Source organism: Sarcophilus harrisii, chromosome 5 (assembly GCF_902635505.1).
Source record: "Sarcophilus harrisii chromosome 5, mSarHar1.11, whole genome shotgun sequence".
NCBI lineage: Eukaryota > Metazoa > Chordata > Mammalia > Dasyuromorphia > Dasyuridae > Sarcophilus > Sarcophilus harrisii.
This window is the reverse complement of record NC_045430.1, coordinates 146,962,607-146,989,332: the sequence shown is the minus strand read 5'-3', so window position 1 is coordinate 146,989,332 and position 26,726 is coordinate 146,962,607. Positions and strand designations below refer to the sequence as shown.

General features: G+C 35.2%; 1 protein-coding gene across 1 annotated transcript; it reads right to left on the bottom strand.

The window, feature by feature from the left end:
- ARMC10 (armadillo repeat containing 10) lies at positions 1–24,507 on the bottom strand. The gene is made up of 6 exons (XM_023505552.2): positions 24,178–24,507; positions 15,973–16,118; positions 13,594–13,728; positions 11,022–11,198; positions 2,708–2,779; positions 1–1,862 (listed from the first exon to the last, which is right to left on the bottom strand). The coding sequence occupies exons 1-6, from the start codon at positions 24,386–24,388 to the stop codon at positions 1,602–1,604; spliced, it is 1,002 nt and encodes a 333-aa protein (XP_023361320.1). The 5' UTR covers positions 24,389–24,507; the 3' UTR covers positions 1–1,601.
- Between the last annotated feature and the right edge of the window lie 2,219 nt (positions 24,508–26,726).

The window sequence follows — 26,726 nt, the reverse complement described above, 5'->3', positions numbered from 1 at the left end:
TACTACTGTCACAGAAATTTTAATAGCAACTCTTAACTTCTACTTTGGCGGACAATTTCAGAAAGATTTTTATGATACATAAGGCATCAAGAATAAATACACGAGCCAGACAAAGTTTATCTGATTAAAATTTTTCCAGTGTTATTTAATATACCATACAATCACCTTTACTAAACAAGAATGTCTTTTTATAAAGAGAAAAAGTGAGCTATGGAATTAATAGTACAAATGTTAAATAACAAATCACAGAAAAATAATAAAAAATCCCATTATAAAGTCCTTTGCTTAGAAAATACAATCCATTAAAATAACATACCCCAAAAATAAAAGCACATGGTATATATTTAGAAAAATCCATCTCATTTATTAGACACAACTAACATGACTCACTGTTAGTTGAACCAACTCAATTTTCCTGTCCTAGTCCAACTATAAAATTCTAAATATGAAGCTGGATGGTTATCTCACACCTTCAATTCCTTTGTTTTTCCTATAAAGAAACTGAGGCCCGGAAGGACTTTCTCTAGATTATATAAGCAGAATAGCCATGGTGCTCAAGTCCTCCTACTCCAATCTGTGCTCTTTCAAGTCCCATGTATTTCTATAGCCCTTCTAAAGCATCTTCATGTCTATTAATTTGGTCCTTGAATTAACCCTGAGGAAATTAGGGCAAATTTATTACTATTTTGCAAATGAAATTTGTCAGAGGGATTAAGCAATTTGCCTCAGGTTCAAATCCTAATTGTTGGATGGAAGGTACTGGATCCCAAAAATATTGAAGAGACTAGATATGAAAGGGGTGATTTTGCTCACTTTGAAAACGAAACATGCATTATTCAGATTATTGGTCACATTTGTTTTGTACTTTAAAGTGACTTTATTCTACCCGATTTTATGAAAAGTTTTTAAATTTTAAACACTGTGATACATTTAAATTTTTTTTTGTAGCTTTCATATATCAAAATTCCCAGCCTTAAACTCTGTAGTATTCACATGAACTCAAAGCTAACCAAAAAATTCTTAGTAATTTGAATTGAGGATAAACTTGGACTTTTTAGCCCACAAGAATTTTTTTCAAAGTTTCAAGCGTAAAATCATTAACATTTCTCTTTGGGTGATGACCTCACACCATGCTATCAAGAGTAGATCAATCTGAATTAACTCTTGGGGGCTGGTTTCATTAGTGTCTTAGACTATAAAGTAACAAAGAATTTTCTAACCATCTTGAGGCTCTTTGTTTCAGAGCATACTCTGACTGGTGGGTCCTCTCTTAGTTTTATTTTTATTGTTCAAAGGAACAAGAAATCTTCCTACATTAACCTTTGCCCTTGGTTACAGTAAATGGCAAAGAGATCATGTGAGCAAATGGCTGATCAGAACCTTAGTTTTATTTTAATCAACAGGAAAAACATTTCTAAATGAATTTTCTCTCTCTGTCCCACGGCTCTGTAGTCACCACTATAATGAGGTAAGGGGGAGAGAATGTGAAAGTCACAAAATATGTGAATGAAATAAAAGTGTCATAAGCACCTGTCTTGCTAACAGAAGGCAACAATGAGTTATTCTTTATGGTGGGCTTTTTTCCTGCAATACAAGGCCAATCAAAGTATGGTTAGTATTTTTGCTACTTTTTCTTTCACATTGATATCATGATGACATGCTAAGGATAGCAGTTTCTCAGTACACTCTGTAGATTCTCCATAAAACAAAGAGAAAAGAGAACCATTATTAAATTGAAGCTGAGCAAATGAATTCTCTTTCTGCTTTATATTGTCATTTAAATTTGCAAAGAGGGTAAGGACACGAAGAAGAATTTCCTTTTCCATCTTTCCATCAAGGAGGGAAATCAGTGATGATGGCACCTAAAAGATGAAATAGTTAAATATTACTTTTTAAAAGAAAAATTTAGGATCTATCCTGATATGTAATGATTATATTATAGTATTTTAAATTTTACTAAGATAACTGAAAATAATTTACTATTCAATTCATAATGATTTGTGCCTAATTCTAGGGCAGGAAAGAAATACATGAAAATTTTAATATATTTTTAAAAGGAATAACAGATACATATAAAATTTGCTGTTTCATGTGCAATCATTTTTTTTATTATACTATGTTATGGAAATGCTTGTTTTTCTCTAGGTATTACAAAAAGAAAAAAAATGAAAAATCTTTTTTAATTATATATGATTTCTTAGATACCTATACAAAAGCTTCCAAATTCACATTTATACTGTTGGAAAAGAGGAACTTGAAACTGAACTTTAAAATTCTGCATGTTCTAATTATCAGGATGTAATTTAGTTTTTTGGGGAAAAATCTATGTTGTTTTAAAATACCTAACATTCAGTTTCTTTTTGAAAAATTTATCATGGTGTGAATTAGAAGAGGTTTTATGAAACCATGTGATGTCAAAAAGTTCAGAGTGAAAAAGTTAAATTTTATCCTACATGCATTAAACTGTTAGTAAAAGGCTTCTTTTAGGGAATAATAAAATGGCACGACTAAATGCAATTTAATATATATACTTTGTTCTTCAAAATAAAAGCTTTCTTAGATTTATTCACTGAATGGCCTGAGATTTCAGTATTATAGTTATTTGTCAGTTGATCAATATTGATTGACTTCATTATCTAAAAACTTCTTGGTGATTAAATACCTGTATAGAGAGAGTTTAAACAAATTAAATATATAAAGTATTTACTTGCACACTGAGAAGTTCTCTTGTCATGGCTGGATTTGCTGACAAATTCAAAAGCACTTTTAAAGTCTGAATCTGAAATGAGAATACTTGTTAATCAGTTTTAACACCTGAACTTTAAAAGAATGGAAGGAAATTTTATAAAATATATAAAAATGATAAAAATAACAAATTAGTATAATTGTATATATAACACAGCTTTCCATTAATATAATCTAAGACTACCAACATATTCTTATATGTTAGCTAAGTAGGGTGATGGTATTTTAGAACTAAGATAGCTTAATTTAGCTGTCAGATATAAATAGTTTAGATATCAAGTGGTAACCCCTCATTTTATACACGGGAAAACTAACTCAAAAAATTTAACCATTTCCCTCAAATTTATATGGCTACTGGCAGAACACATATCCCCCATCTACCCATGTCCTTTAAAAATCCTTCTTTTGCTTTAAGCATGAATAGCTATTGTGCATGATATGAAGAGAATTAATGTGCTTACATGTTCTGACCTATTTTGAAAATTTAGCTCCAGTCTAAAAATAGTTTATTACATTACAAGAGTAAATTAACCATACCTGTGTGAAGGCCAGAAAGCAGAGGTTATACTACAGACTACACACTGGTCTAATTAACATTTCATACCTAATCCCCCCAGAATACTTATGAGCTAAATTAGCATCAAGTTATAAGATCATGCTTATTTTTGAGTAAAACGGGACACATTCTTGGATTATCACTGAATCTGCAGTAAGACATGCTCTTTATCTCAAAATGTTTGGGTTTTGGTTTTTTTTCATTCTTTAGAAAGGATAATAGGTCAAAGTAGAAATAGTGAAAAGGTGGTGTTGTGTAGAATGGAGAGTCACCTACTATTTGCGAGGTAACTTTATTATGATGGGATACTTAGGCAGGACTTTATGGAATGGCTGTATCTTAAATCACTGCTGGGCCAGGTCTTGATCCTCAATTTTACAGATCCAGATACTTGGTTTTATCAATTTTCTTGGAAATGATAAAGCCCAGAGAAAATGAATGCTAAAATTTACAGCAAATGAATGTCAGCTGACAAACAATACAAGACATTCTGGGAGATATTCCAGGACTGAAAATTGATGTGGGCAGTCTGCAGAGAGGGCAGTCCCTCATGGTGGGAAAGTCTAAAGTGGTTTAAATTCTAATTATCAAAGTCACAGCTACAATAATCTTACAAGGGGGGAAGTAAAGCTCAGAGAAATAATCACTTAAAGTAACACAGGTGACAAACCCAAGTCCCTTGTTATAGTACTAAGCTGCCTTCAGCAGAGTTACTTGGTAGTATGCAAACTGTATATTCTTAAAGTACATTTTTAGCAAGTTTGGGAAATTTGAGAAATTTCTTCCTGGACAAGTCGCTTAATCTCTTCATGTCAAAGCCAAGTAGAGAAAAGAATAAACTGCAGAACAGGAGCTAATTAGCCCTGGCACACAATTTTTCTCAATGCAAGTTTCCTATACCAATGAAAACATAACCAAAACCAAACCTCTAAGGATATTTCTATCTTAAGAATCAGTCCTGAAATCTAAAGTGGAAGGATATCTTCCTTTATTTTTTTTCATTTTTTTATAGCTTTTTATTTACATGATATATGCATAGGTAATTTTTCAGCATTGACAGTTGCAAATCCTTTTGTTCCAACTTTTTCCTTCCTTCCCCCACCCCTTCCCCCAGATGGCAGGCTGACCCAATACATGTTAAATATGTTAAAGAGGATACCTTCCTTTAAACAATGATGAAGGCACATCAACAAATTCTCACTACTTAACTTTCCTTCTTAAACATTCCTTATTATTAAACTCCAAAAACTTTGGTCATGACAGAAGTCGCAGATTCCTTTATTCATATATGGGCAGGGGAAAATCAATGGCAGATTCCTTGATGAGATTTAAGCCAACATAATCCTAGCAAGTAACAATTAATAATTATTTCAGGATAGGTTACTTCTGCAGATGGAAAATCCCATCCTTTTTATATTCATTTTTGTTAGCTACAATTTCAGAAGATGACATCTATGACTTTGTCCCTAAATTACAGCAGTATAAGTATACTCTAAGTATACTTAAGAGTGCATTGACTATATTTTATAGTCCTTAACAATCCAAGTTCTCCGTACTCTGACTCCAAGCCAACTTTTGTACCTGTTTTACTATTTCCTTTACAATTCCGGTCAAATTTGTGATCAGTTACCTCTCTCTCATTTGTACAGCGTCTTCTCCTTTCTACTTCTACCCATCACAATTTCTATGAAGGATTTAAATGCTCACTCTGATACTCTCTTCTCTGAACAATAGCCCCTCACTCTCCTGGCTGGAAATGTGACCTTTCTGTCTTGCAGATCCTGACAGCAGCCTTGATTTATAACCCCTACACATCACTATTTCAATACTTCAATGACTCATGATTATCTCAGCATGGATAGTCCTGCCACTAACTCAGAACGCAGTCTCTTTAAGACAGTTCAGCAGATGCTCTCTGAATATCTATGGCTGAAGATTCATCACTATGCAGCTAACTTGATGATAAGACTTTGAATTTAGCTAAGTTGGTCCTCAGATAACAGATAGGTAGCTGGACTTTTGTAGAAGCACAGGCCAGACATATACAAGTCATGTGATACTGGGGGCAAATTACTCATTCTCCGAGCCTCTGCTGCTCTATGTAAACCCTGCTTTGCTGTGAAGATCAGATGAGAGAATGTATAGTCAAATACTTGGAAAATTCTAAGAGCTTTAAGGAATGAAAGGGGTTATTATGTTTTACTGACCAAACTAAGTTGTTAGCCCCCAGAGGGCAGGGAACACATCTTAAAGCATTCTTTGTATTCTCCCCAGCATCTAGCCCAGTGTCTTGAAATAAACATGTATGACAAAATGAATTTTTCATATAAACAAACATGGTCAAAACAAATTTACTTTTTTAAAAAAAGTGAATTAATTTTTATCAATGCTAGTACTAATGGAAATAGGATCCTAGGAATGATTGACCCTCAATACACATAGTTTCAAAGAGAGAAAGACTTCATGTTAAAACAAAAGACTCCAAAATGAGCTTTAACAGATGAAATGTGGAAAAAAAGTAATGGACATATTTTCCTCTAATTTTTTCCCTTTTATTTTCATTTGTTTATTATTCGCCAATCCATTAATTTGGGAATGGGCTTTTTATTAGTGATTAGGTATCAAATAATGAATTTAGCTTTTATTACCTGCTAAGCTATGCTACCTTAGAAGCAGGATGGAGAAAAGAATGATAATAATAATGATAATAAACTAATACAAAGTTCTTTCAGATTTGTAGGCCACTTTACATGCTATCTAATTTGATTCTGAAGATAATCTTGTAAAATAGATACTTTTTTATTTTCATGTTATAGATGGACAGACTAATGCTGAGGGGCTAAGTGATTTTTGTAGGGTCACATGCTCATAAATGTCTGAGGAATATGAATCTTCCTGACTCCATGTCCAGAGCAATTAGATTGTATAATGGATAGAACTCTGGACATGAAGTCAGAAAGACCCACATCCAACTTGCCTTGGACACTCATGAGTCATATGACCCTGCACAAATCACTTAACCTATTGTGCCTCAGATTCCTTCTCTGTAAAACTTGAGACATTTGGGTGTGATGATTTTTAAGGTTTTTTCTTGCTCCAAATCTGTGATCTAATGATCCTATAAATTTACTGAATGATTAAAAATTATCAGTTCTTGAGAAACAGGCAAGATTTTAAGTAAAGTATATATTTAAGATCCATGACTTTAATTGAGCTGTTTGGACACATAGATTAAATGATTCATTTTTGTTTTGTTTTGCAGTAGATTATAATGTTCCTTTGAAAAAGTATTTGTATGAAAACCTTTCAGAATCACTTTGCAAAATCCTATAACTTGAATATTTCAACAAGTCCATACTCAGGGATTCCACTGCTAAGTAGTTCTCTAAGGAACTCAAAGACAGGAAGAAATGTTTATTTAATATACACACCAAGATAGTTATAGCAAAATATTTTGTTGTAGCAAAGAACTGGAAACAAAGCAGATGCCATATTGACTAAGGAATAGTTCTGTAAACCGTGGTACATGAATGTGACAGAATTTTACTATGCCCAAGGAAATGATAAACACAATCATAAGAACACATAAACTGCGGGCAAAGAGCAAAAAGAACCAGGAAAACAATATTCATAAGAATAACTAAGGATGACTACAATAATGTTAATGGGAAGAATTTATAAAGTGAACCTAAACACTGTATAATTATAATGACAAGCTTGGCCGGAAGAAAGAGAGAAGAGAATACTCCAATCTTTCTTTTCAGAAGTAAGGAGATGATGGGTGTGGAGCACTGCATATGCCATTAGACTAGATTTATGAGTTGGTTGGTTTTGTTCAACAGTGTTTTTTTTCCTCTATTTCTTTTTTTTATTATTTCTTCTAAGGGATGGCTCTCTGGGGAAGGAGTGGGAAAGAGATACATGGATACATAAAAGTTGATAGAAAAAACATAGCTATCAGTGAATTTCTGGTTTACAGAACCTAAATATCAACTTTCTCATTGTTTATGTAATTCTGGAAGGATAAAAATATTTAAATCAGATGTTCCTTTAAAACAAATCTTACTTAAACTCACCTGTTTAAAAAAAAAGCTACTTTAAATTGCAGAACTTTGGAAGCTTGGAAGAACTATTGGTGTTATGACTAAGTGATATCTTGTGGGTTAGAACACTGGGCATGGGGAAAAAAAAACTCTTTACAAATCTATTCTCAAATAACCAAATCACATCCAACAATAAAAATGGCAGTCTGAAAGGGAAACTTTTGAAACTGTAGATGTTTAAAAAGAAATGGAAAGATAATTCCTCCTAGAAATCACCCCCTGGCACAATAATCCCCCATAAACTACATGAATGCCTGCTGCTAACATTAAGTACCTGGTTTCCAAAAAAATAATGTCTTCAACATCAGTTAATTGCCATACTTTGGGGAAAACAATGGCAGAATTTATAAAATATGATAAGGAATGATTCTATTCAAGTGAAGCAAACCTGAATCACAAAAGATTTTTTAAAAATTATTCCTATGGATGGATTTTATGGCTATGCTTATGGATGTTATTAGGTTTTCTTTAAACATTAATGTGCAAATCAACCCATTAAAGCAAGAATGGCTTAATGAAAAAAGTTCATGATTTGCAGTCAGCAGACCCTAGTTTGAGTCCTTTCTCTGCTACCACCTGTCTGACTCTTGGAAAAGTACCATCCCCTCTGGAGGCTTTGATTTCCTCATTGGTAAAATAGGGGAATTGGATTGGATAATCTCTGGTCACTTCATGAGTTAAATCGATGATCCTAAAACCAGTATATAGGGAATATTTGATCAGAGAGAAATCAAGCATGATATCACTACGGGTCACTTTAGGTAGTATTCAGTTTTAAAAACCGACCTAGCTTTATGATCTAGGACATAGCACCATGGTCACAACTTGAGACCAGATAACACAGGACACACTGAAAAGGACAGTGGTCTGAGAGTCAAAAGAACTGAACTCCAGTCTCACTTCTGCTAATGTTTGTTTTGTCACTTTGAGCAAGATCCTTTAATGGCTAAATAAAAGGGTTGAGAGGAATGATCTGTAAGGTCCCTATTGGCTTCCATTCATGAAGTACTGTCATCTTAGTTTGAAGCTGGATTGCCACCCACTTTCAGGCTTTTGGGTAGGATCTTGACTGGCAAAAAGTGCCACCTTGTAGCAATGGGAAAATGGTTATTTTAAGCAGTAAGAATTTAATTTTTTTAATACACATCATATATGTATTTGTTATTTTTATTCCAATAATGGTAACATGGTCTACTAGTAAGGTTTTGTTACCCAAAGGGGAAAAGTATCTTCAGTCCAATGAAGAAAGCTTATCCAACATTCTAGTGGTTGTCTGCCCAACAGCTAGGTATCCAGCTCAGTTAGTGCTTATGAAAGAAGTTGTATTCCAAGAAGTCATTTACAAATCAACTATTTGAAACTCAGAATGTATTTTTTCCCCTGTAGAAATGTTAGAAAATGTGTTTAGGTTCCAAAATGGACCTCACAAGCCAATTCCCATACCTTACTGTGGCACTGAGGTCCTTGAAGGCAATACCAGTAGAATACAAATTTGGCAGGAATGCTGGAAGGTTTAATCCTGGCAACAGCTTACACCTACCTAACTACATTTGGAGAGGTTTATTACCAGAAAGTTAGCCAGTAAGTAATAAGTTTTTTTGGCTACTGATTCATGAGAGATGTAAACTTACAATAAAGTAATCAGAAAGAAATATTGTACTATCAACTTTGTCTTTCAAAATCATAAAATGTATTTTGAAACAGATACACAATGTTCTGTGCCCTTGACCTGGAAAACTGATCCATATGGAATGAGTAGGAGGGTCTCACTGGGAGCCATGGCCATTCCTTAATTCCCCAAACCTAGTATTAGAACCCAAGAAGGGGAGGCCTTAAAACCAAAGAGAAAAGGGCACTTTGTAGTTAAACTGGCCTAAACAAAAATGTACTGTCCCCGCTTTGATAAAGAAAGGAGTAAGATTGGGGTAGAGGGATGAATCTTAGTAGTTAGCCAAGCGGCTACATGAATCAGCTGAACAGACAAGTAAAAGCCAGAGCAGATAGTAGAAGACAAAATAATCTGAGAGGGAGAAAAGAGGGTAGGATCAAAGGATTTAAAAGAAGAGATTTAAGAGATCATTTGCTCCAACAGCAGCAGAGCCAGCCTGAGCCTGGAAAGAGCTGCCCAAAAGGCCAGTGCAGTTGACAGGGTTAGGGATGTCCAAATTGTAATGGGGAAAAGAATAGGAGGTGGAAGCAAAAAGAGGAGGAAAAAAAAGGGGATTCTCATAGGTTGGTAGCGTCTAATAATATTGTCAGGACTGCTATGTGAGTAAAGGGAGGGGGAATGAAGGAAAAAAAAAAAGGCAAGAAGCAGCCTTGCTCTTAGGGAACAGGAAGAGGGAAGTCGGGAAGTCGAGAAAGAGGTAGAGATGGAAAGGCCAAGTTAGTGTGGCCACTCTTATCTGTGATGTGTGTAAGAAACTCATGACCTACCTGTCCTTTCAAATAAAGTTTGAAAACTTAGATCCATATAAGTTTGGATCTGTTTAAGACTTATCTAAGTGGATTTATCTATCGCAGGGATGGGGAATCTTTTTCTTGCCAAGGGTAATTTGGTTATTTGTAACATTATTCACAATTTTAACAAAATTATAAATTTGAAGAACTCAAGCAGTGGAAGGTTGCTACATCTAGCTTTTAGCCCATCACTACCTGGGGTTGTCTCAGGCCAGATGGTCCCCATTGCTGATCTATGGGGAGCATGCCAAATGCTTTATGATAACAATCTATAAATCATCTTGAAGATGATATCCAGTTTCTCCTTATATCAAACTCAAATTTTCCAGGTAGCAGCTGCCACCAATCCAACTTCTAGAGTCAGCAGAACATGACAGTCATTCAAAACTCTGAAGGAAGCTATCATGTCAAGAAATATGATCTCAAGGACCATTCTCATTTTGGTTGCCCTTCAGTTTTTCAGTATCTTTTTACAAATCTACTCAAAAAGGCATACAATACTCATAATATGGTCTGACTAGGGCAGTATGCAAGGGAATCTATCACCTCTTTATTCCTTTATGTTTTGTCTCTCTTCCTTCAGCCTAAGTTCTAATTAGCATTCTTGGCTCTTTTATTAGACAGCTGACTCACAGTGAACCTTCATGAAACTAAAAACCTCTATCTCTAACCAAGCTTACTCCATCTCGACTTGTGAAATCCATTTTTTTTTTTTTTAACGCCAAGGGTAGAACTTGATATTTATTCCTAATAATTTATATCTTATTTGATTTGTCCTTAAATTCTGGCCTGCAGGTCTTTTTGAATCTTAATTTTGCTGTCCAGTGTTTATAATCTTTCCCAGGTTTGTGTCATCTTCCTATTTGCTAAGGATGTCATTTCCACCTTAATGATAAAAATGTTAAAAGGCCCAAGGGCAATCTGAATTCCTGGGGCATTCCACTGAGAAGCTTCTTCTAAGCTGTCAACTAGTCACCCGGTTCCAAATCTAATTTGTTATATTACTGTCTAGCCCATATCTCTCCATTTTGCTCAAAAAAGAGCAATGAATGTATGAAACTTTCATTTGGACCAGTAAAACCAACACTCTATAGATAAGGAAATGAATCACAATTTAGATTAGCAAGAGGTTCATTTTAAAAATAAGAATTTCATACCTTGATGTTTTCATTTCCCAGAGATAACAAACCAAAGAGGTCTGAAACTGAATTGGCAATTAAGTGCTGATAATCATTAGTGACTGTCATGTTTGTTAACAATCTCAGGCCAGCCAACTGTACCTCTGAATTCAAGGGAGAGGAAATGGTCTCCTCACAGATCTGGCTAATGTATACCTAAGGAAAAGAAAGAAAAATGAGAACTCAGAAATACTACTTAATTTCATCTAGATGAAATGAAATCATCCTCAACTCTTGGAGCAAAGGAAGAAACTTGTTCAAGTATCTGCCTAATATGACCTCTTTACTGCAGAGTTCCTTAAGTGAAGAACCCTTGTTATGGTAAACAAAAAAAAAAAGGCAAAAAAGGGGAAGAAGCCTCCTCTCCAAAGTTAGCTTTTTCAGGTATAACAGGAAGAAAAAACAAATATTACTTACTTCAATTCACTCAGTCATGTGGAATGTAGGTTCACACAGTCTCACAATATTACTATTAGCAAAAAAGACAGCTTATTGAAAAAAAAGACTGCTTATTGAATTTTCAGAAAGAATTCAAAATTATTCTGACAATCTGTTCTCTTCTTTAAACAATTAAATTATACCCAGAATAAACTTAAAAGTCAAACTTCTTATAGCAGAAAGATCTCTTAAGGCACTTATTTTTCTGTTCTTTACATGAAGGTCCAGCCTAAAATTTTTTTTTTTTTAATGAAGGACATTAGAAAGCTGGAATGCAAAAAAAGAAAGCCTATAAGGATAACAAGAGGGCTTGAATCTATGTTACAGAAAGTTATATTGGAAGCCTGTGACTTTAATAAGGTTTAGAAGAGGGTCAAGAGAAATCTTCAAATATTTAAAGGAAACTGAAAGACTAACAGTTCTCACTGTGGGTCTATATCCTAAGGAAGTCAAAGACAGAAATAAATGTTCCGCATGTAAGCAAAACATCTCTTCTTATTATAGCAAAGAACTGGTAATAAAGTTGGAGCCTACCTACTTAAAATTCATAGAAACACTAGAAAATACATATAAACTGATGGTGAGTGAAATAAGCACAATTAGGAAAAGAATATATACAATGACAACATAAATGAAAAGACTAATAAAACAAAGCTAAATATTACATTATGAAAATCCTGGCCACAGAAAATAAAGGAATAAATACATCTAATGCATCTAATACATTGGCATGTAAGTTTTGCTTTAATGAATTTTTGCCCCTTTGTTACAAAGGAAGGCTCTAAGGTGAAGAGGAAGGTAGCATATTTGGAAATGAAAATCATGTGAAAATAAAAGGTATCAATAAGTTCTTTTTCATAGTAGAAGGGAAAATAAAGGATTTTTGATGGAGAAGGGGCATAAATCTAGATTTAGAATGGACTTTAGAGTTCATTTAGCTTGACCCATCTCATTTAACAAATGAGGAAACCAAAGCCTGGAAAAGTTATCATATTCTGAAGGTAGCAGAGGAGTAGGCAAAGCTTGGTTTGAACTCAGGGATTCTAATTCTCAATTCTGTGTTCCTTTTACAGGAGGATTAGATTTGATGTTTGGACCCAGAGGATGGAGTAAAGAGCCATGGGAAACTACAATCAGGCAAAATTCAGGTTGATAGAAGGTAAAGTGCTCTAAGAGAGCTGGTCAAAACTAAGACAGGCTATCTCAGAGGGTGGCAAATGCTCCACTGAGGGGATTCTCAGCAAAGCCTAGTTAATCATTTATTGGGGATGTTACAGAGGGCATTTTGGCTCTAACACGAGTAACCTCTCAGGTAATTTTAAATCTTTCTGTGATATTTGAGAAGGGACTTTAGAGATAATCTACTTCAGCTTTCCCATAATAAAGCCTCAAAAGGATAAATGACTTCTTCAATTAGCACAGCTACTAAGTGGTAGACACATCAGGAGGATCCAGGTCTCCATTCTGGTGCTTCTGGTACCATGATCACATTGCTTCTAAAACCAAAAGCTTTAATAAACTTAATTTATGGGATCACCAATTCTATTTCAATAGTGTCACACCATATTGGCTATCTTTAAAACCTGATGTTCTCTCATCCTTTATAATTGATATATAACACATTTCTCTAGCATTATGAGGTTCAAATGAAGTTTCTATAAGATTTTTTCCTCCAAATCTTCAAAAATGTGATCTATATCATTTTCCTTACTTTCAAATTCCTTAACTCTAAGTATCTGTAAAGAGCAACTTTAAAATAAAGCAACTCACATGTATTTTCCATTATTATTGCTCAAATAATTATTTATTCTTATTAAAACAAATGGCTCCCTAGTTTACTGTCTTTCTGGTGTCCTTCCCTTACCCTGAATTATTTTCCTTTCAAACTGGCAGATCATTCCATAATCTAACTAGGAACATTCTCTAAGCTCTAATATGATGCTTGACCCATTCTCCAAATGGTTCTTTTTGATCTTTTACAGGTAAAGTACCTAGTACACCATAAGTAAAAGCTTGTTAACTGATCAGAATTTCCCAATAAAATTATACAATTTATTTTTATAGTAATTTAATCTTTTATAATCATTTTTTGGTGTGTTTTTATGTCACTTACCTTAAGTTCCCTCTGATTCTGAATATTCATACTTAAGTTATTTAGTGCATTTAAAGCCTTTTCTTTAACTTTGGGGTTGGGATCTTTCAGCATGTTTCCAATAACTGAGAGACCATCCAAATTACGAATAATATCCTAAAAGAGAGAAAATCAGATTATGATTTCACCATTTGTTTTTTATATTTAGCTCTCCTATTGCTTCTTTTTGGAATTCAATTATCAGTTCCTCTCAGGCAATTTTTCAAGATTAATAGAGGAAGTTTCCTATATCAATGAAGTCACAGGTATAAATAAAAGAAAGAATTCAAGTTGGTTGGGCAGCAAGTGAAGCAGTGGATAGAACACTGGGGTCTGGAATCAGGAAGACCTGCCTGACTTCAAATTTTGTCTCATAAAGAACAAGATCTGTGTTTCTCTGGATTAACGACAACCTCCATTTGCCCCATTGTCTTCAATTGTAAAATGGAGATAATAATAATTCCAATCTCCCAGGTTTCTTGTGATGATTAAATGAGATAACTTTTAATACAGGGGAAACCATTTCCCAGAGTTATCTGTACCATGTTATCCTTCAAATACTACAGTGGATCATAGTCAACTTTGGACAGCTTATGTAAGGCTTTCAAAACAATTTATAAATATAATGAAATTTCACTAGGTGGGACAGTGGATAGAGCACTGAGTTAGAATCAGAAGATTCACTTTCCTGAGTTCAAATCTCACCTCCGATACTTAGTACTGTGTGACCCTGGGCAAGTCACTACCCTGTTTGCTTCAATTTCTTCATCTGTAAAATGAGCTAGAGAAGAAAATGGCAAACCACTGCCTTTGCCAAGAAAATCCCAAATAGGGTCATGAAGAGTCTGACAGGACTGAAATAATTGAACAACTCTGATATAAATATTTCAATTCCTGTGTTATAAGTAAACTTGGAAAATGGCATGATTTATCTAAAGAATTCTTGGTTTGAGACCATATTAAGCACCCTCTTGGTTTCTCCACGCAAGAAAATTCAATTGCTTCAAGAGCTTATGAGCAGAAAATCCCTGTGATATATGCTTCCCAGGAAATGCCACCATAACAAAACAAGAAATAAACAAAGCATTTCATTCTTTTGCCATAACTAAGTTTTACTGAGTGAATAATGCACTTTATTTAACAAATAAACAACCTTTACATACATGTGATGATGAGGAGAGAAGCCATTTTTGGCTCTTTTCTCTCTCCTCCTAAACCTTCATAGGTTAGCTACAGACTTCTCTCCAGGATGTGAGCAAAAAGAGGGCTAAACCCAAACATGATTGCAAAATCAACTAAGAATCTTAGGCCCGTTTCTCTATTCTGGGAAGTAAAAAAAAGGAATATGAAATGAGAAGGAACTATTTAAAGTTAGGCTTTTTAGAACGTCTAGGAAGCAATCTACTGTCAGAAATAGCTTCCAAGAGCCTTTTCATTCAAATGAATAAACCATCAGACACTGCCAATGGTTTTAGAATCACCAAATATTATAGCTGCAAGAGATCTTGAAGATGATCTATAACTTGACACTTCTTCCCTAGCCCCATTGTATAGATGAAGAAGCTTGAGGACAAAAGAACTGACGTAGAGCCAGGACTATAAGGATTCAAATGTCCTGATTTCTAGTCTAATGCTTTTTCCAGAATTTTCTTTTTTTAGAAGTACACTGCAGAGCATAGAAGTGGTGTAATTTAAAAATCTATATTCTTTAAACAATATTATAAAACGTAAGGAATTAAGTGAGCATCAGCTAGAGTGAATTAACACAAATATCTAGGGTTCTGTGATTTTGGGAACTTCTCGAAATTACTGCCTGACAACCCTAAACCAAGATTTAGAGGAGAAGAGAAGCCCTTACAGCAAGTTCCTTTATATCTGCCCAACAGTATATATAATTACAGTTGGGACCTTAGGAAGAACTGCTTTCTTGAGGTTAGTAACTTGATTGATGGCTAATCTTGGAGGGAGGAATGCCTCCTGTTACCATGACAAGGGTTAAATCTCTAAATTGGTTCCTTCCCTTAGATCTATGGATAGAATTTTTGGGGTCAAAGAACTTGGATGGGAAGAAAAATTACATCTTTATTTTCACTAATGCCTAACTGAAATTTAACATTTATTTCCAATTACAAGTTTTTAAAAAGTAACATGATTGTGAGAATGAGTCCACAGATTTCATTTAATTGATACACAAAGGTACATGACACACACATAAAAAGATTAAGAAGTCCCCCTCACACACACACTAGAAGCCCAATAAAGAATGTAATCTACAATGAAATAAATTTATTTTCTAACCTGGCTGGGTCTACTGTGGAATAGACATAAAGGAAGCTTACTTCATAAGAACAGATTACTTACTTGATTGACTGAAAAAGCAGCACAGTTACCCAGTGTAATCAAAGCTCTTTCACGAATTAAAGGATCTTCAGTTGACTCTAGCAAGCAAATTATTTTTTTAAGACATTGAGTATTCAATGTACTAAATGATGTGGTACAATCATCCTCTGTAAAGTGTATAGAAAAAAAGAAAAGAAAAAGAGAAAAAAAAGTCAATTAGATTTATATCTGACCATTCTAAGACCAGGCTAACTATGAAACAATGTCAATACTTAATACAGTTTTAAATATCTCTTAATAAAATTTTATTTTAGAAACCTTAAATATGATGCTCCTCCAATTCTTAAGGTTTCCACTTTGATTATCTTTTCCACTTACATACGTTACCAGGTTATATAAGGAATTTTTTTTTATCCTCAATGGTTTGACATAGATGAATTCTGACATTAGAAGTGGCTCAGGGGCAGAAATAGTTTTTTTTTGAATTTTGTTTTTATTATTAAAGCTTTTTATTTTCAAAACATATGCATGGATAATTTTTCAACATTGATGCTTGCATAGTCTTGTGTTCTAAGTTTTCCCCTCCCTCCTCCCCACCCCTTCCCCTAGATGGCAAGTAATTCAACATATGTTATACATGTTAAACTATATGTTAAATCCAATATATGTAAACATATTTGACCAATTATCTTGCTGCAAAAGGAAAATCAGATCAAAAAGGAAAGAAAATGAGTTAGAAAACAAAATGCAAGCAAAGAATAACAAAGAGAATGAAAATGCTATGCTGTGATTCACATTCAGTTCCCGCAGTCCACTCTCTGGGTGTAGAGGGCTCTCTTTACTAAAGATCACTGAAACTGGCATCAATCACTTAAAGAAACCTTTTAATATCATATTGCTTGCACTTACCACAGTGCCTTATAAATGGCTTAATAAATATTGGCTGAATTAAATCATGAATGAAGATTTACCAACTTTTATATTGCAGAAACTATGGATACTAAGTTATGATAATATGGTAATGTGTACATTTATAGGTAGTCTATAAAAAGTAAAAATTCACTTTCGTTTCCTCCACATACATACATGTGCACATGAACACAGGACCTTTGAAATTCCTTCTTCACCAAATGCCATTATATACATTAAACAATAAACATTTTTAGGTGTCTACTCTGGGTAAGGCATAATTCTAGCCACTCACTCATCAAACCAAATGATCTGCTGATACCCTCTAAGGACTTCTGGGCCTTTGTATCTGCTCTACTGATATATCTTAGAATTTCTAGTTTCTTCTAATTTAATTCTTTTATGTGTTATCTCCTCCAACTAGAGGATGAGCTTCTTGAGCACAAGGATTTTCTACTTTTTTTTCTATTTGAATACCTAACCTTTGATATATTTTATATATAATAAATACTTAAAATTATTTTTCATTCTTAGTTCACGCTTATTTATATCTGTTTTACCTTTTTAGAATCCATTAATTGAATTCTACATATTATCTCAACTGGCATTTTGCTCAAAAATTAAAATAACACAAAAACCTCTACCATTAACAACCACAAAAAAACCAAAGCACAACTCCACAATTTCCCCCCCGGGGTATGATGTAACCCAAAAAGTCATTAAAAATATGTGCTTGAATAACTATTAAGTACATCGGGAAAGATTCAGATATAGATTATAGGGCACACTTAGAAAGAAAAATCTTTTAGCAGTTGGATAAGTAATCCATTGTTATATACATTTAAAAAGTCTGATTATTTGTTGCACTGGACATTTATTAAATGAATCCCTTTAGCTTCCAATAATTTCTACAAAACAGGATTTCCAATCAATATAGAATTACTAAATTATAAGTTGCTGTCCAACAGCCTTTTCAAAGAGGATATCCTGACAATATTTTAAAAAACTGAGGTAAAGCAATAATTGAAATATCAATTTTTTAAGGCTATAATTCAGTTTCTTCCCACCCAATGAAGAGGTTAGATGACTTAACAGACCAACATTATCTTAAGATTAGAACCACAGTGACCGTAGAGTAAAAGACTGGAAGTCTGAAAAATTCTGGATTTGCCACCTACTAACTATCATGTCAGTCCTTATTTTCTCATCTGTAACGAGATAACTGAATTAAATTATATGGCCAAATCATAAAGATATTTTCAGAAAAACAGAAAGCAAAGGATTGCTACAATCACCATGGACCCGAGTCCAGATCCTTTCTATGGTGTTTACCTGTGGGATGTTGGATAGGCAAGTTATTTAATTTCGCTGGCTTTAATTTAATTTTCCTCATCTGTAAAATGAAGTGGTTGAATGAGATGGACTACAATGTCCCTTCCACCTCCAAAGCTATGATCTTAAGAATTAGAAGGAGGTCATTCAATTCAACCACAGCATGAACTCTACCACATTCATAATACATGGTCATGTAGCAAGCCCTGAAATATTTTCAGGGATGAGGAGTCTATTACTTTCTAAGTCTAGTTCTAAACAGCTCTATATTTTCTTTAATAATTCCCAAACCAATCTCTCTGCAAATTTTAGTCACTGCTCCTAATAATGATTTTCTAGACCAAACAGAGAAAATCTAACCTCTCTTTCTCATATGATAAACCTTAAAATACTCAGAAGACAGCTATCAAGTATCCATCTGAAACCAAATTTCTACATATCTGACAGCAATAACAAAAGAAACAAATTTAATCATTCAAATATTTTCTTTTATATTTTGTCATGAAACCTAATTTCCCCAAAACTATGTATACATTTTTCTTATTTATATATACACATTATCTTCTTATTCAATATTTTAAGGTTCTGCATTCTTTCCTCCAGTCCTTTCTGCACTCTATTGAGAAGGCAAGCAATATAAGATGGCTTGTTGATAAGTCTGTTGATTATTGGAAGGTTGCTAAGGGTTACAGTTTTAGGGCTACCTAGGAATACTGCAGTGACCATATCCAGTGACCAAAACAACATACCATCAAAGAACTGAACTTTATTGATAATGATATTTTAGGAATCAAAGAATCTAGAAGACAAAAGAAAGATGCAACTAGATGAAAAGGATAGTACAAAGGTTCTCCTTGGAGAGGCAATGAAAGGAGTTGGTTTCATTAGGTGTCCACTATTTCATGTGGCATTTATTAGTTTGCTCTTTTAGTGCTCAAGATAAGTGTAAGTAAAAGAAATATCATGAATATAAGAGTAGCGTATGCACCAACAGTGGTGACAGAGAATGTCTTCCTAGAAGAATCAATCGATATTTATTAAGAGTCTATTATGTTCTAGGCTCAGTCTGAAGTGAGACAATACAAGTACAAATGAGACAATCTCTACTTGCAAAAATATAATTGCAAATAAATATAAACACATGTAAACTAGTACACGGTAAAGATAGACAATAAATAATAGTGAAATAGTAGTACTTCACAAAGTAGTGAAATACAAGGTAGTTTTGGGAGGAAGGGCATTAGAAGTTGTGGGGAAAGTCAGCATCTTAAAGGAAGAGAGATACTAAAAGATAACCAACCTTGGGGGAAGGACTAGGGCAAAGATACAGAAATGGAAGTCATGTGTCTAGTGTGAGGAGCAGAAAGCCAGTATGGCTGGATCAGAGTACAGTAGTGGCTAGAAAATTATGTTGCTAGGAACTTGCTAAGATTCTCTAAACCAGATTCACACAATTTGATGATTGGTTTAACTGAATGCAGGCAATGACAAAATTAGTTAAATTAATTAATAAATTTCTTCAGAAATTTATATTCAACTATTTCCATAAGGAGACCAAAAGAACACATTTTAAAACATTTTAGACTGAAGATCCTTGCTAAGCAGACATGTGGCTAAAGGCAATGCCGATTTGAAATGTAAACTTATTGGTAAAATATTTTGGTTAAAAAGGAGAAAAGTGAGTACTGGGAAGGCAAAATAAAAAGTCTTCAAATAATTTGGCCTAAGCTACAACTAAGCCCCCAGATCATCACAAGAGTCTCCATAAAAGATTTCTAGATGAATGTAATTGGAAAATAAAGATGAAAAATGAAATACTGATCAGAGTTTTGATCATGATCTATTTTTGCCAACTGACACTGAAATCACCACAGTTAGGTCTTAACACTTCTCCCCTTTGAAAGTTGTGGTAGGAAACAGTTACAAATATGTAAGAAGTCAGGAAAAGTGGTTGGACCAGGTCAGGGGAAATAGATTTTGGAGTTGACACAATCTGGGAAATGGATCAAGGTGATGTGTTTGGCATTAAAAGCTAGCCTGCCCCCCCCAACCATTTTTTTTTTCTTCTTGAAAATGCTAAAAAGTTTAATAGAAATCAGAAAGCAAAACTCCCAAACTTCTTACATATTTATGCACAATTCTTCATTCATATAGGGTCTATGTGCTGTTCCGTCTCCTGCCAGGGAAACTTTGCATTATCTATTCCCTATGTCTGCCATTTCCCTTTTCAGCCAGACTCGGTCTAATTATCACCTTCTGCTGGAAGCCTTTCGTTGTTCATTCAGCTAATAAGAGAAGCTAATATGTACATATACCTCTAAGATATGTTTTAAAACGATTTGTTATTCTTCAGATCCCATTCAACTGCACATTGCCAGTATCTTAAGAAATACATCTTGTGTTTTTCTCAGTCCTCATCTTGACCTTTTATACTGTTTGACACTACTGACTATCCTTTTCTTCTGGATATTCACCATCCAGTTTCCGAAAATTATGTGTGCCTTCTATAAAAACTCTATCTGCACATTTAGAAAATAAAACCCAAACACAACTTTGGAAAGTGAATTTTCTAACCTGTTCAAAGAAAATGTTCTAAATGGAGTCTCTGACTGGGTTTTGAGTCCATTTGTTAAAAATAGAAAGGTGCAACATGCTCCAATTAGTTTGCAAGAACTAACTGATGTTATGAAAGATGGAAATTAACTATTGAATTTCAATAAAAACCTCTGCATAGCTGGGGAATGAATTGAACAATAATGATTTAGTGGGCACAGCCAACTATATTTCTTTCACTTGAATCTAGGTGCCTTTGTGAGGTCTCCTTTTCTGCTCTGAGAAGCTGTTAAAACCAAGTTTTGAAACAAATTGAACACAGAACTTCAAATCACTATCAGTAAGAATTAAATTAAAAAAAAAAATCAATAGAAATTTGGGATAGTCAATTCCAATGCTTGCATTAGAATAGTATTATTAGTTTTAGTGAGACAATTTCAAAATATTCTCATTCAATTTTTTAAAAATCCCTTGCTTTTTAAAACTTTAAAATGTACATAATTATATGCATTAGGTAATTTATAACTGCATAAGCATACATTGTGAGTAGATGGCCTTGTTTTTTTACTAAGTACATAACCAAAAAAATTGGAAATTACTGGTCTAAACTGTGCCATGCAGTTGGAAGTGCCAGATCACTGAGTCAGTCTATCAGTAAATCTAGCCAAAACAGTTGCTGTGGGTGGATAATGATTTGGGAGGAGAAGTAAAAAGAAAGATTTAGATGGATTTCATAAGGGAAATTAGACAGAGATTTTAATGATCTCAAGCTGCTTTCTGGAACAAAAGCCTATTTTTTCAATACAGATATCCTCCTAGTGAAGATATAAGGTTGCAATTCTTGTACCATAATTTCTGAAAAACAGTGATTGAGATATAGAAGTAGGGCTGCAGCATATATTTAATGCTGGCCTATGGGCCAGGCTGGCAAAAGGAACATCATTCAGGAAATGTATGACTGGCAAAGGGGGAAAGTGACATAGAAAGATTGAGGGACAGATGGTACCTACAAAACTCAGCTCCTGATATTTGTTACCTCTTGTGACTATGGGTTACTTTGGATCTCAATTTTTTCAAATGTAAAATGAGACAGCCAGAATGAATGGTCTTTAGGGTCCCTTCAAATTCTCTGTGACAGTTGTCACATGGCCAGTCACTTACCTAGCTAGGCACTTCCTGACAATGTCCACTGAAGCAGTTTCTCTAGCTATAATCATTCCTCTAACTGGGTAGTGCAGTAGGTAGAGTTCTGGAACAACATGGAATCAAAAAGACCTAAGTTTAAATCCTAGCTTCAGACATTTCTGAGTTTGTGTCCTTGGTCAAGACACTTAATCTCTGCCTGCTTTGGTTTCCCCAAATGTAAAATGGAGATAACAATTGTATCAGGATTGTGAGGTTGGGGGGGAACCAAATGACATATTTACAAAGTATTTAGCACAGTGCCTGGTATATAGCAGGTTTTTAATAAATGCTTATTTTCTTTCCCAAATGAAATGAACCTTCTAGAATATCATGTAGTACCATGAAAATTCAAACATTAGTCTATGAGAAAATTTTTTAAATTTTTATTCATTCCTTTGTATTTGTAATAGCATTTTTAGCTCAACAACAAAATCTCTTTATTTAAAATACCTTTCCTCAGCACAGAACTATTCCGTCAACACACCAGGTAACCATCCACAGCCGACTTTGTGCAGTTCTTAACCAGATTATACCATGGTTACTTCACAGAAGAATGGCCCAATATTTTCTAGGTTACACTCTATGTGATTTCTGATCTCTAATTTCAGGTTCATGAACTTGTATTTATTTTTACTGAGATAACTACATTTCAACATAATTCTTTTCCTAGTTATTTCCTTTGCTGTAATCCAATGTATTTTATTTTACATATCTGAAAGCATTATTCTAAGACTATAGGCTTCACCAAATTGCCAAAAGATCCATGATACACAAAAAGGTTAAGAATCCCTTCAGCTCTTAAAACTGCTGATTTTTTGTAGGTACCACTTCAGCACTGTGGTCCATCAGCAACCTCAAACTGTAGAGCCATCAACCTTTTCTCTAGGAACAAGTCGTTTAATTTTAGTAAATAAGCTTTTCCAGTTATATAATAGGATAAGATCACTGACCCAACATGGAAATTGACTCAAGAATGGCAATAAATTAAGTGACTTGTTGCTGTTCAGTCATGTTGGACTCTTTGTGACTCCATTTGGGATTTTTTTTTTTAGCAAAGATACTGGAGAGGTTTGCCATTTTCTTCTCCAGTTCATTTGGTAGATGAGGAAACTGAAGCATTTAGGGTTAAATGGCTTGCCCAGAGTCACCCAACTAGGGAATGGCTGAGGCCAAATTTGGACTGAAGAAAAAGAGTCTACCTTGACTCCAGGCTTATCACTCAATCCATTTTGCCAAGTAGCTGCTGTTTAAAAAAAAAGTGATAGGAGAGCAAAAACATCCTAACAAAGAGAAATATAGTTCTAGATTATATATATATATATATTATTTATATTTATATATTTACATATATATGCTTATATATAACATATATAATGTAATATAATATAATATATAATATAATGCATGTAATATATGTAATATACATAACATATAATACAATATATATAATATATATGTAATAATTATATACATATAATATAAAATATATATATAAAACATTATTTCCATTATTCCTGAGGATTATTAATTTTCTTCAGAAGCTCTTAATATCAATTCAGCATTACCATAAATCATGAAAATTCAATCAATACCCAGACCCTTAAGAATGTCTTCAAAGAGAAGAGAGTAATTTTGTAGTAAAATATTGGAGATGTCAGTAAGACATTCTAAGTGCCTAAGTCTGTAGCTGCGGAAGGCATGATTAAGCAGTGGGAAAGGCATATCCCGCTAAAGGTGGTTGTTGAGCCGAGATTTGAAAAAATCCAAAAAGCTTCCACTATATCCATAATTTAAAAAAAAAAAATGATCACCAAAGCAGCGGCAGGAATTTTAACCCCTAACCATCACAACTACATTGGTTAGGACTGGGCAGCCAAATCCGGGAGAAGGAGGAGGCCCTTGGGTTGGACCTCCCGACTCAGGGAGCTAGGGGCTATTATGGCCCTCATTTTAAGGTTAAGGAAAAAGAGATCGGCACAGGCGAAGCAAGCGGCCTGGAACCACAGGGCTCAGAAGCACGAGGTTGGACTTGAACTTGAGCCCGGGGCCAGCGCCTTTCCCGCAGCGCCGCGCGAGTGCCCCGAGAACATCTCCTTCCCTCATTCCCCCAAGCCGAGGTCCCCGGCGGCTGCAAACGCTAACCAACCACGGCCTTCAGTGTAAGAGAGGGAGGAGAACAGCGTGCGGGGCTCTCCTGCCCTTCCCCCAATCCCGGGCCTTCCCGGTGGGATGAAAGGGGGCTCTCACCTGCAGGAGGGGAGGGGCTGGCTCCCACGGGGAGGCCGGACTCCCGCAGGAGGAGCGTCCGCCCCGGCCCCGCGGGGCAGCCTCTGCTCCCGCCCGCAGCCGCCGTCTTCCGGCTCTTTTCTTTCCCCCAGGCCAGGCGGTAAACGCAGTAACACGCGCCGGCCCCGAGCACCAAGCCTGCCACCCAGCCCGCCTCCAGGGCTCTACCCATGCTGTTCTCGTGGGGCCCGGCCGCCCGCCGGGCGGCGGCTCCCGGGAGAACCGGACAGAGGCTGACGGCAGCGGAACAGCCCGGCGGCGGCACGTGGAGCGACTCGCTAGTGCGCGTGCGTGCGGGGGCGGGCTCAGCCGAGGAGGAAGTGAGTTCAGCTCCTCCTCCGCTTCCTCCCACTCCCAGCAAGGTAGCTCTGCCTGGTCTCCCAGTACGAATCTGTTTGTTCCATCGGAGAAAAGAAAGGGGTTTTTTTGTCTTACGTGTGCATGCAGTAGGCCTTAGAATTGGTTGTGGGAGTTGCATTTAAGCATTTATCCTCCATAGTGTACGTGATCGCACTCCAGATACTTCTCTGACACCTACTTTTTTGGGTTCAGGGAGAAAAATGAAGGGAGATTTCATTCCGTTGGTTAAAATGAGAGGAACAAGGAAGTGGCGAGGGCCATCCACTTAATAAAATAATCTGCAAGCCAGCATCCCTGGATAGGTTGCAAGGGTTCGTCGGTTTAGGGGAAAAACATTTTTTCAATATAATTGACTTCTTTTGTAATAATTGCATTTTATTTATACATTGAATTCATATTATTCTGACAAGGAATATTTTTTTTTTATTTTTTATTTTTTTAATTTAATAGCCTTTTATTTACAGGATTTATACATGGGTAACTTTACAGCATTAACAATTGCCAAACCTCTTGTTCCAATTTTTCCCCTCCTTCCCCCCACCCCCTCCCCTAGATGGCAGGATGACCAGTAGATGTTAAATATATTAAAATATAAATTAGATACACAATAAGCATACCTGACCAAAACGTTATTTTGCTGTACAAAAAGAATCAGACTCTGAAATATTGTACAATTAGCTTGTGAAGGAAATCAAAAATGCAGGTGTGCATAAATATAGGGATTGGGAATTCAATGTAATGGTTTTTAGTCATTACCCAGAGTTCTTTCTCTGGGCGTAGCTGGTTCAGTTCATTACTGCTCCATTGGAAATGATTTGGTTGATCTCGTTGCTGAGGATGGCCTGGTCCATCAGAACTGGTCATCATATAGTATTGTTGTTGAAGTATATAATGATCTCCTGGTCCTGCTCATTTCACTCAGCATCAGTTCGTGTAAGTCTCTCCAGGCCTTTCTGAAATCATCCTGTTGGTCATTTCTTACAGAACAGTAATATTCCATAATTTTCATATACCACAATTTATTCAGCCATTCTCCAACTGATGGACATCCATTCAGTTTCCAGTTTCTAGCCACTACAAAAAGGGCTGCCACAAACATTCGTGCACATACAGGTCCCTTTCCCTTCTTTATAATCTCTTTGGGATATAATCCCAGTAGTAACACTGCTGGATCAAAGGGTATGCACAGTTTGATAACTTTTTGAGCATAGTTCCAAACTACTCTCCAAAATGGTTGGATTCGTTCACAACTCCACCAACAATGCATCAATGTCCCAGTTTTCCCACATCCCCTCCAACAATCATCATTATTTTTTCCTGTCATCTTAGCCAATCTGACAGGTGTGTAGTGGTAATCTTAGAGTTGTCTTAATTTGCATTTCTCTGATTAATAATGACTTGGAGCATCTTTTCATATGACTAGAAATAGTTTCAATTTCTTCATCTGAGAATTGTCTGTTCATATCCTTTGACCATTTTTCAATCGGAGAATGGCTTGATTTTTTATAAATTAGAGTTAATTCTCTATATATTTTGGAAATGAGGCCTTTATCAGAACCTTTGACTGTAAAAATATTTTCCCAGTTTATTGCTTCCCTTCTAATCTTGTCTGCATTAGTTTTGTTTGTACAAAAACTTTTCAGTTTGGTACTAACAAGGAATCTATAAGCTTCACTAGATAAAGGAATTCATTAAACACACGAAAGCTTGAAACTAGAAGGGCCCCGTAGGTTTGCTTAGCGCTAACATTTGTATTCTTTAGGTCCTGGCCTTATTTAAGAAACTATAAGTGGAAAGGGACAGTGACTTTGGAATCAGTCAGTCTTGAATGTTTCTAACATGTATCCCTGCCGGACCTCGATCTTAACTTCCAGTTCTTATCGTTATATCTGGCATTTAATAGTGATGAAAGAAAAATTTTCCATCTGAGCTTTTAACTTCATTAAGGAGGCAAAAATCAGGCAGAAGGGAATTAATAAGATTTTATTATAAGTATATTGAAGTAGTAATACATTGCCGAGCTGATCACCAAAGATCAGCCAGAGCTTCAAGGTAGGGATAGCTTTTAGAGATAAATTTAAAATAATCCAGATAGATCCACCTCAGCAAAAAAAGTGGGGCCTTTGAATCTCAGTTCCACCCCAAAACTG

Bases quoted from the DNA above. Each gene is read 5' to 3' on its own strand.
- ARMC10 (XM_023505552.2), bottom strand. From the start codon at position 24,388: ATGGGTAGAGCCCTGGAGGCGGGCTGGGTGGCAGGCTTGGTGCTCGGG. The intron at 2,780-11,021 runs GTATGAAATTCT...TTCTCATTTCAG, and splicing joins TGGGAAATGAAAACATCAAG to ATTCAGACTTTAAAAGTGCT. The intron at 1,863-2,707 runs GTAAATACTTTA...TTCATCTTTTAG, and splicing joins GAGAACTTCTCAGTGTGCAA to GTGCCATCATCACTGATTTC.